At 38.3% G+C, this 12104-nt stretch overlaps 1 protein-coding gene across 1 annotated transcript; it reads left to right on the plus strand.

The window, feature by feature from the left end:
* Window positions 1-5507: 5507 nt before the first annotated feature.
* Window positions 5508-10881, plus strand: LOC149640134 (uncharacterized). The gene is made up of 4 exons (XM_089850637.1): window positions 5508-5678; window positions 5815-5937; window positions 7337-9892; window positions 10876-10881. The coding sequence occupies exons 1-4, from the start codon at window positions 5508-5510 to the stop codon at window positions 10879-10881; spliced, it is 2856 nt and encodes a 951-aa protein (XP_089706763.1).
* The last annotated feature ends 1223 nt before the right edge of the window (window positions 10882-12104 follow it).

Below are 12104 nucleotides of genomic sequence, written 5' to 3' on the forward strand. Positions count from 1 at the left end.
TTTCGCTTTAGAGACGGCCCCTATGGAAATGCCTCTAGCCAGTCCCGGCGGGGCGCCTTTCGCTCTGCATCGAAGTTTGGGGAATTTCATAAATTTCAGAATTCAAATATATATGTCATTAAGGGGACTTTTGAAAGCTTGTCACAAATGTCACAGATGAGTTAGAGGTGGGCTCTAATCTCGAACTAATTAGGAATACCCTTATTTATCATTGTGCAAAGTTTCATGCTTTCTTCACAAAGTGCATGATTTCATATAAATTTGTCGTTTATCCTCTAGACTATATCGAGACAGGGACTTGCAAAACTTAAAATGGGAAGCCAAATTGCCAGGGAAATGAAAATGACAGGTAATTAATATTATATTAAACGATCACGGCTTTACTAGTCCCGCCATCATTTTGTATGTTTACCTTCTCGGCTTCTCGGCTCCTCGCAAGAGTACCCAAAAGCGCGCTAACTTGAAGCGCCTCTGTGAACGATAGGCCTTGCGTAGAGAACAAGCTTACGCCGAAACCGATTTTTTGCGCGAGATACGACTTCATACTTCGGAACCTACTTTCCGCTTCAGCTAGAGAACCTCGCGCTTGTGTAAACGAGCCTTTAGAATTGAATTTTTGAGAAAGTGCGCAGGCACCTCTTTTTGGAGCCACCGTATTTGAAGGTAAGCGAATTTCGTTATATTTTTATTCAATTAAACACTATCAAGATTGGTTTTGAATTTCTTAAGTGGCTATTCCCTTGACTTTATTACCTATCATTTATTTGACCTTCAATTTTTGATGCGATCTAGGCGATATACGAGGGGCTATCCACTTTAATTATGTTTTGCAAATTCTTTAGTAGTTATTCCCTAGTCTATATTCCGTAGTATTATTTATTTAACCTACTCTAAGCGATATAAGAGGGGCTATCCACTTTAAGGATGTCTTGGAAATTCTCTAGTAGCTATCCCATAGACTATACTTATGTTTTTAATTTCACCTTCCGAAAATTTTTGATACAATGCACGCGATATACGCGGGGCTCGGGCTACCCTCAAGATGTTTTGAAATTTCTTTAAGGGGAGAGTGAAATGGAAAATTAAGTGATTTTAGCGATTATTGTACTATTATAAGACCAATCTGCTTAGCGAAACATCCATGAAATAATTCTGAGTAGGAAAAATTATCGAATAATTAAAGAGGCTGTCAAGCCAATTTACTTTAATAATGTTTTTATTCGCGGGAAGGAAAGCCGAATCAGGTACATTATCGTACATAAATGAAATAATAACAGTAATCAGAATAACAATATCCCTTTTTTTACCCCCTGTGTGGAGATATTTTGAAATTTCATCAGTGCATATCTCCTAGCGCATATCCCATGGTCTTTCTTAAATTTTTTAACATAAACTATGCAATATACGAGCCGTTTAGGGAGGTGTTTTGAAATTTCTCTAGAGGATATCCCCTTCAGTATATTGCCACAGTCTTTTTTATGTAATATACCACTAACCAGCCATAATCCTTTTTTCGGGATCTATTTTGACATTTCTTTAGTGGTTATACCCTCGCGCATATTACATTGTCTAATTTCTTAAAGTAGGGATATATAATAGTATGAAAGGGCTATTAAATAGTATAATTGGGATATTAAAGGTAAAACCTTATCTGTACGAATTCAGTGTGTTTCGAATGAAAGTTCCAATTACTGGGGCAGTAACCAAGCATATAGTTGTCCAGTGAAAATGGGATAACTCCCGGAAATGGACGAAAATCCAGGAAAGTATGGCCAAAAACTTGGAGCGCCATGTTAAGGTATGCAGTTTTCCATTAAGAATAGTAGATTTTCATAAATTTTATCATTTTCTTGATTAATGTGATTTTTCTATTCCAAAAGAAAACCCACGGATCGGGTGTTCTTAGAGCACGACAGCCGAAGAGATCCGCCGAAGAATTGCTGGCACCAACAAAAAAGGTGGTGAAATGCAAGTTTCACTCATTTCAGCAAAACGTTTTTGAGGTCGCATTAATGGCTATGGTAACGAAGGATGGCGTACCCTTTTCCCTGGTGGATAAAAAGGGATTCCGTGATGTCATCGAAAGAGGAGGACCCCAGGTCACGGTACCCAATTCAGTGGATCTTCTTTCCAGGTTAAAAACTTTTGTTGGAAAGAAAACGCCAAGAATGGTACGTGATACAGAAAACAAAATTTATCTTAAATCGGATACTTTTTTATAATTAACATAAGTATTTATTGCAATTCTAGTAGAGTGTAGATGAAAAACACCTCGTCCTAATTCGTTGGGGCGAAATATTGGAGATAAATTTCATCGACGAAAACTGGCAGTATAACTCCTCAACACTAGGTTTTTACCTCTCCGAGTGACGTATGTCACGGAGAGGTTCTGTAACGATCGTGTGTGTCTGTCTGTCTGTCTGTCTATCTGTTGTTACACCCACGTGACCGCGTTCGCAGTTTCCAAATCGGAGCAAACGTGTTCGCCATTTCCGAACTGCTTTCACAGTCACGGAAATGGCTCCTCTACTTGAGTTCTCACACTACCATCTTCTGGTCTTTGTCCATCCCACACGGACACCCGTCTGTACATACTGGCTTCTAATCACCACCATCTTCTGGTCTTTGTCCATCCCACTTGGACACCAGTCTGTACATTCTGGCTTCTAACACCACCATCTACTGGTCTTCCGTCTATTCCACATAGACACCAATCTGTCTCATTGGCTTCTACTCCATTATCATCGTTTGGTTTTAGGATATACGCGGCGATCAGCTAGGGTTACGAGAAACGTCTAGCCTCCCTAAGGTGGGAACGCCACCAAAGGTTTTCGCAATTGCGCTTTTTCCTTACTATTAAAATGGAAACGAATCGTATATATACCCCAAAATTTGAAGAAAGCGGGCAAGAGGGGTATCCTTCACTTTAAACGTCAATATTAGCAAAGTTTGAGATGATAATAGGTATAACTTTATTTTAAACGATTTAACTATTATTAATGTTAATTATTGAAGATTAAAATAATTAAAAATAATTATATTTATTTAAATATTAAAGATAATCTTGTTTCTCAACTCAAAATTAATACGGAAAGAGTTAAAAAGCAGTCTATGTTTTTGTCTGTGTGTGTCCGTCCATTGTTACACTAGTGCGTCGCGTTAGCAGTTAGCCTTGTGTTGATGTGTTAAAAAATCATACAGAACCTTAATATTCCCTTTTTCCATAATATAAAGTGAATATGTGGAAGTATTTTTCGTAATTATGATGCATTTAGTACTATTGTAGCTTTAAAGCTCTGTTTCATTTTGATATTCCAAAGATTTTTTTTAATATTGTTATTTGAAATGGCTGTTTATATATTACTTAAGCTATACTACAGCTGTATATAGAATAATCCTTGGTTTAGTGATTTCATGAAGAAAACTAAGACCTAGACTCCGGCGGGTATATTAAGTATCATCCGCAATAGGCTTAGTGAAACAAAGAGTAAATAATTGAGGCCTGAGGTGAAGTAAACTTTGGGCTTTGATTTTCGTGTCTGAAATGAAGAGACATCAACGGTTCAGAGTGAGCCGAAAGTTAAATACACTATTAAATAATCAGGTTAAGATTTTATAATAGAAGAAATGATCATGGTGGCAATTAGAATAGTAAAAGGGCTAATGGTAAACGGGTAGTAGCTACAGACTTTTTATTCTCTTTATGGTGCGCATTGACTATTAGTGCGTCGAGCTACAATTTAGCTTTGATGTTATTTAACGTTAACATTCATGTTGGCAAACTAAGAATATTGTTGAGGTGAGACGAGACGATAGTGTTTACACTGCAAACCAGTTGTGAATGTAGCTATCAGAATATACGGTAAACTGTTGAAGCGTAGACTTCATTCCCTGTTCTTTTCTCCATTGACTGATTTCCATGTGTCCAAGATTTATCCTTATTGGATGTAAAATGTCGTCTGCTTTACTGTATTATTCGCTATGCTTGGAATACTGCTTCAATATTTCGTAAATTTTTACTTCAAAAAAGAGAAATAATTCCATATCTAGGTAAATAAGTTTGTAGTAGTAGACCTCTTGACTCGGAGAGGTAATATTTTGGTTTTCCCAACTTGTGTTCATCTCATGGCAACTACACCGGAAAATAATTGGCAGCGAATAAAGGGAGCCTTGCAAGAATATGGGGTAGAAACCTCCGGAGTATGTAGATTAAAATTATCACCATACATGGGATTGTACCCAGAAAATTAATTACCATAAATTATTCCTGTATCTCGGGTGTATTCAGTTCTACCTATGGAAGCGCCAAAGGCATTAGAACTAATAAACGAAGGAAAGTCCTGGGTTCTGCCGTTATCCCAAACAGAAAATGGTAATTTGAACCACGTGACAACGCTTGAAAGTTGAAACTAACTTTTTTAATTTCCTGTAGGTTTCACGGCACTGGATGTGATAGCGAAGGAAGCCAGCTGAAGTGCTTGGCCCATGTCATGGTCGAGGTTTTCCTACTGCAGGTGGAAAAGTCCCCGGAAGCGAAGAGGATTTTGGAAAAAGTGGAGAAATTGGTCTCTACCTTAAGAAATTCGCCGAATTTAGCCAAAAGGTATCCTTCGGTGAGTTGAGGAAAAGGTTTCACCTGATTCCTAGCGGTTATGGATGCTATGGAATCTCTAGTTAAGGTACTAAAAAATACGCAGATATTTAATTTTGGGAGGATCCGGGATAAAATTTTAACAGCAATTTCTATATGATCGTCAGTTCCATGCTTCGCAATGAATAAAGGCACTGTCAATTTCAAAAATGACTTTAATTTTCTCTTATTTATTATAGCACGAAGAAGGAAAAGAAGACGAAATACATTCGCCGCTAGACTTTATTGAAGATAACGGTAACAGTCACGTAGAAGTTATGCGGGAATTCCTTGGCCTGTATAAGCCAATAAAGGAAGCTACAGAAATCATTCAGTGTTTAGAGCCTGTGGCTGCAAAGACTCTGGGAACAGTTTTGAGCACGTTTGTTCAAATTAGAAAGGTTGAATGCGTCCACTTCCAAGATGTCCAAAAAAATCTCGAGAAAGATTTTGCAGCAACTTTCGCAACCGTTCTCAATGACGAGAGTTACATTTTGGCATCATTTTTGGACCCGAGGCAGAAGCGATAAGTGTTCATTGGTACAATTTTCATTCTTTGTTATGTTGCTCAAGGATATTTTGTACAATTTTCATTCTTTGTTATGTTATGCAAAATAATTTTGTATGTGTTTATCTTTTAGGTAACTACGTCCATCCCGAACGGAGCGACGAATTAACCGAATTTTGCGTCCCAAGAACTGAAAGATGACGAGCCTGTTGATGTTGTAGTTGACCCCGGAAACTTAATCTTTCTATCCCTAAATCCAGTTGGTTGCACAATCCAGCCTTAAACAACGGCATCGATAGCAACGTCTTAAGCGGAAGTCACAAACTATTTGAAGGAAGTGTTAACACCGAAAGTGGATAAAAAAGTAACATGGCTGCATTGGATGATTGGAGGGCCAAGGAAGCAATAATGCCAAAGTTGGCGAAGCTCGCCAAGAGGTACTTGGCGGTTTCTGTTTCCACGACCCTAATGAGCTCTGCTGTGGACGGAGCCCGAACTTTGACCAGATACCAGCACTCCGGTCATAACGCAGAAACTACGGCAACCTTACTGAAACTTATTGCGTTGAGTGCATCATAAAGGTTGGCTCGGTGCTTTTCCGTTTCCCCCATTGTAATACATGCACTTCTATGAAATGAGCGAATAGCTTATCTTTTATCTTCTTTCTTCTCTTTAGGAGTGCGTCCGTCGTCGAGCCATGCATTGGCGTAAAGAGGGGATTAGGGCTACTGGCGAAACCCCTCGGAGTGAAGCGCGTACCCGGTACACTTCCTCCAAACAAAAACGCGTCATACATCGAGTAAATTTAATCTTAAGAAGTACGCCGCCACGACGTTCTTAAGACAAACTACTCGATTAAATTTTTTTTTTCGGTTTTCGTGCCGTGCGGTCGCATTTAATTTTCTCTCCGATAAGCGTTATCTTATCAGTATCTTATCAGTATGTTATATCGTGAAACGGGGTTCGCTTAGAGGACTGCAAAGGCTTTGGGAAAACTCCAACTCCATAGAAAGCCAAGGGACTCCCTCATTTTTGGTCGGAGTTGGAGTTGGGTAAAATAAATAATTTGGCTTTGGGTGGCTTTGGGAATATTATCTCTGAAATGGAACGGAGTCGGAAGGGAGTGGAAATATTTCGAAAACTTATACGGGAGTCGGTCGGGACTGGATTTTTGTTGGATTCAGGTGGCTTTGGCTGGCGTTGGCATTTATAGTATCCAAATGGAGTTGGTGGCATTGAGAGCCAGCCTTATTTTATTCAACCGGAGTTGGGTGGCATTAGTGATATTAGTCAATTTTTCCTCTTTGAATTTCCCACGCGGTTGTTTTGTCGCAAGCGGGATGCATGAAGTTCAACCCCACACAGACGGGACATGACGGTCGCGGCTGGTACAGCCGTCCCTCCGCAATAAAAATCAAATTCAATGCTGTGCGAGAGAAAACGAAACTATTTGTTCTTTTTAAGTTAGAGAGTCATAAATTTTTCCGTCGCCTTTGATTAAACGTAAAAAGGAAAACTACAATTATAAACAATGTTCGAGTTTATAATAAAAATAACTGAAAAAATGCAGTGGGATAACGTTGGAAAACCTTCATAATATATAATTTCATAATATACCACAGGGCCGGCTGGAAATCGTTGGGGTAAATATAAATGAAAATTGGTTAGGTTAAATGCTTTTGTGTTTGGAGTAAGAAAGTTTGTTGAAGCTCTCATTGGCTTTGGCAGAGATGGGAACACTTGTCGGATATCTCATTAGTTTGGTCAAGGATTAGAAAACTTGTCGCATATCTCATTGGCTTTGGCAGGGATTATTAGAAAACTTGTCGGATTTCTCATTGGCTTTGGCAGGGATTGGAAAAATTGTCAAATTTCACATTGGCTTCGGCAGGGATTGGAAATATTATTGAATTTATCAATTGGCTTTGGCAGGGATTGGAATTCGTGTGAAACTTCACAATTGGCTTTGGTAGGGATTCAAAAATGAAATGAGCTTTAGGTTGGTGTTAGGGAGGAGTTGAAAATATAACAATGGCGTTAGGGTGGCAGTGGCGTTTGTGAAAATTTTACCATTGGATTTGGCAGGCTTTGGGAATGACTTTTTTCAGTTTGCAGCTCTCTAGACTTTCGCTGGAATTTATTTCATTGGATTATTTTCGCTACTGTTTTTGTCGTGTAGTGGTTCTTTTGAATTACAGTTATGCGATCGCGTCTCGTCTCTTTTTGCTGGTTGCTTTTTGCCGTCGAGTTTTTTATTTAGCTTATCTCTCAATGGACGGTATTTTATCAAAAGAAAGTCTCCGGCGGTTAAGCAGGGTTATGACTTTTGCGGTAAGCTTTTTTCCGTCTCCGTGCTGTTACTCTCTGGTGATGTTGAGTTGAATCCCGGGCCTTTGCCTAAAAGACAATGCAAAGCTTGCCAAAAACTGATTCGTAAGAATCAAAAACGTTTTCGCTGCTGTGTCTGTGTGTTTGAATTTCACGCGAAGTGTGTATACCCTAATGTCTTAAAGAAATCTTTTCATCTACAAGATTCATCTTTCGTGTGTCTCAGTTGCGGACTCCCACCTTTTAGCGACTCATTCTTTACGGAAAATAGTGTTTGTTGTAAGCCAAGAAAGGTTGCGGACCACACAGTGGGAAAAACGTTATCCCGGTCACTAGTTTCGTTTCATGTGGCGAACGTGCGTAGTTTAAAAAATAAATCTCTCGACTTTTCGGTTTTTGTGGAGCAGAATTTACCGGACGTTATCGGTCTTACGGAGACCTGGCTTAATCGTGACGTGTCTAGTACAGAGTTTTTTAATGACGATTATGTCGTTTTTAGAAATGACAGAGAATCTATAAGGGGTGGTGGTGTTCTTTTGGCAATTAATCAAAATCTCACGCCTGTAGAAACCGTAATCAATACTGAACTTTTTAAAACTGCCTTAGGCAAAAGTCTTGAGATTGTCTTTTATTCTGCTAAATGTGAATCTCGAACAATTCTTTTTGGGTGCGTTTATGTTCCGCCACCGGTCACTCAAGACTATATAATGAGCTTATGCTCTCTACTTAACGCTATAACTGATATTATCAACGGTCATGATATTTTTATTTTGTTTGGTGATTTTAATTTGGCATGTTTGGGTTTAACTAGACCTGTCCCGGACAGTCTTCCTGCTATGGATTTTTTCGAATGTATTTCTAATCTTGGACTTACTCAAATTGTATTCGATGTAACTCGAAACGGCAAAATCCTCGACTTGGTTTACATTAATGAGCGCAGATTTATCAATGATATTCAGGTAGTTGATAATCTTCACGGTTGTGATCACCATGCGATTAGCGGTAGAATTTCCTGTGAGTACGTACGGGCTATGCGTGCTCCTATGCGTGTTTTGCAGTGGAAGCAAGCGGATGAAACTTCTTTAAATGGGCTAATTAACCATGCACCTTGGCATCTTGCCTTTGGTGGAAATATTTATGAAAGTTGGGATTTTTGGTCGGATTTATTTTGGTCTTGTGTGGAAGACGCAATTCCCTCAAAGATGGTTTATTCAAGAAGGTCTAAGCAGCCTTGGATTTCTGGAGACATTGTTCACCTCGCCAATCTCAAGCGAACTTTGTTCAAAATATACAGATCAAAACCAACTAGTGTCAATAGATACAAATATAGAAGAGTTTGTAACAGGATTAAAGCTAAAACTCGTTCGAATTACAAAGATTATGTTAATGGCTTGTCCTCTCAGCTCAAAACGGAACCTAAAACATTTTGGAAATTCGTTGCACAAAAAACTAAAATCCCAATTCCTAACTTTATGAATATTGATAATACGCCTATCACTGACGCGCAAACGATTGCGTCAATGTTCAATTCTTTTTTTCAGTCTTGTTTTACTAAGTCCAGTTCTTTTTTAACGGACAATGAGTTTAACAACACTGCTGATGCTGACTTTATCTTTACTCCCAGTTTGGTGGCTGCGGCTATTGCGCGCCTTAAGTCTAGCTCTTCAGCTGGTCCTGATGGCGTGTCCTCTAAATTAATTAAGCTGTGTGCTACGAGTATTGCAGAACCTTTGTCAGATTTTTTCAACTACTCTTATAGATTGGGTAAACTCCCTTTAGCCTGGAAAAGAGTTAATGTGGTCCCCCTTTTTAAAGGTAGCTCCCTCAGTAGGTCCGAGCTGGCCTCTTATAGGCCAATCTCTCTCTCATCGGTATTTTGTAAGGTAATGGAGGCAATAATAAGTGATCAAATTGGAAGTTATTGCTCTGAAAATGAGATCCTTCCGCAACGTCAATTTGGTTTCCGCAATGGGTTCAGTTGCTCAACGCAACTAGTTCAAGCCTTTCACTCTTGGGCCTCTATCTTAGACAAAAGAAACCCGCCCGACGTACATGTGGTCATTTTCGATTGGAAAAAAGCCTTTGATTCGGTACCTCATGATAGACTGGTGATGAAACTTAAAGTCTTGGGAATTAAGGGGAATACTTTACGTTGGGTAGCTGATTTTCTTAGGGAAAGGACACAGCGTGTAGTTTATCAGGGTAAATCCTCCTGTTTTCTTCCTGTTACCTCTGGAGTCCCTCAGGGTTCAATACTTGGTTCGCTACTATTTAACCTATATGCACATGACCTACCACATAATATATCCCCGCATAGCACTCTTTGGCAGTACGCGGACGATTCTTTTTTATCTCGTGCGGTTACTGGCCAACAGGATTCCCTTAATTTACAAAGGGACATTGATGCAATCGTTGATTGGGGCACGGTTAATCTTTTGAACTTGAATATTAAAAAATGCTCCTATATTATTTTCACTCGAAGGAGACAAATAATTAATTTTGACTATAGGATAAGTGACACTGTCTTGCCTCGTGTTTTTAATTGTAAATTACTAGGTATTATTTTTACGAGTGACCTTAAATGGGCGAATCATGTTTTTTACATAACTGCGAAAGCCCGTCGTATTTCGGGTATGATACGCAGAATTTTCGGCCGTTCCAAGGCTAGTTTGATTTCATTTAACGCTCTTGTTATACCTTTACTACAATACGGGGTCGAGGTATGGTCACCCTATTTGGTGAAAGATAAAAATTCAGTGGAGAGAGTATTGCGGCATTTTACTTGATTTTTTTTGGACAGCCTTGTATAAACTTGCCTGTTAATAGTTTAAATTACAGAATGGATTATTGTACGCGTCTTAAACATTTGAACATTTTACCTATGTATCTTTTACAACAAAAAGCCTGTCTCACATTTTTATTTAGAATCATTAATGGTTTTTATTATCTACCTTTATTAGACTATGTTAAAATCAATGAACGGAATGAAATTTTAACCTTTTATATCCCCAAATGTAGATGTGACGCGTTTTTATATTCATTTTTTAGTCGCACCATAAGACAATGGAATGTACTTCCTTCTAAAATAAGATGTCGTACGTCGGTGTATACTTTTAAAAATGACCTCAGTATGCACCTTAAAGCGCAGCCATATCAGGTCTAATGCATTTTTTTGTGTTAAATTAAATTATTATTCTTTTTTTTGTGTGTGCACTGGTAACTAGTGAAAAAATGGGACTTGTCCTTTACCTAGTTGCCATCAGTAAAATGTATTTTTTTTACTGAGAAATAAAAATTATTATTATTATTATTACCTCAAGGGTGGAAACGATAGCGTAGATTTTTTCTCTTTTTTCTTGGGTGCTCATCTCTGGATTACAACTTTACAATATTGGCGTCTTAAACTTAGGTTTAGAACATAACCTACTTAAAATTTGCTTCCTAATATGATAAACCGACTAAATTTAGTCTTAAGAAGGACACCGTCACATCCAGCTTAAGACCCAATAATTATTTTTTTTTCAGTCAATGAATGGTTCTGGATTCACCAACTGCGGGGATTTGTTTTTAAGACCTGGCGCATTTGATACATTAAATTTATAATAGTTTTAAGAAACGACGCTGCCACGTAAAAGCTTAAAACTAAATTATATTCCTGCGTATTGCTGTACATCCCTCTGGAAAGAACGTGCAGGCCGAAATTACTTACCAGTTTGCTGATTTGTGACGTCCACTTGGCCGCTTTTCTTCTATGTCTGAAACAATCTCTTCTGGCGTAACTTTTTAAAAGATGGTTAATCAAGACTAACACTATTTTACTTTTATTATTAATTAATCTAAGAAAAGTTGGGCTTTTCCGCCTTATAACTGTAAAGACACCGTAATCAATTGTTACGTTTAAAACATGACAAGCAAACCCTTAATATAAGCTTATTAAATTATGTCCAAACTAATGAACGTATTCATGTTAACACGAATGTATTCAAGATGTTGGATATAAACACTATTTTTCACTGTTCGCAAACTTGGGTTTAATAACTTTAATCTTAAATGGCATAATTTTTAATCGTTTAATGGCCTTAATATTTTTCTAAAAGTTTAAAAAATCCAACAGAAACAATTCCTATAAGATTACGTAATATTTTTCCTTGAATTTTAAGCTGAAAGGACATTTTTTATGTCTATGTCAAAAGAGACAGCCGGACGCTGGCGCTTAAAATTAACCTTCCATTGTTTAAACCGGTGCATTTCACTAGTAACTTGCCCCTCCGGTAGAAGAATCAACAAAGCCTCTCTTTTTACATTGGTCACAGCAGGGAGTTTTGAAGATAATTGCTGTGTCTCACCCGAGGAATTCAGCGTCGCCCATCGTTCAAAGCAATTATTATCAATAGCATTAATAGAGTTATCTTTTCGGTAACCGGAATTGAACTTCGATTGTGGCATAGCTTTTAGGAAGAAAACTTCAAAATATCCCCCATAATCCGAACGGGATAAACACCCGCTCACCTGAGCGCTATTTGAACCTTGGGTCGGTTCCCTTCCCCCTTAAGATACGGCTTTTAAAAATCCAACTTAGGCTGTGAAAAAAGAGAACGCGGTGGCATCAGTCCGACTGAGTCAGTCCTGTCGTGACGG

Source organism: Phalangium opilio, unplaced genomic scaffold (assembly GCF_054372755.1).
Source record: "Phalangium opilio isolate 3A_F unplaced genomic scaffold, DU_Popi_V2 ptg000093l_1, whole genome shotgun sequence".
NCBI classification, from domain to species: Eukaryota; Metazoa; Arthropoda; class Arachnida; order Opiliones; family Phalangiidae; genus Phalangium; species Phalangium opilio.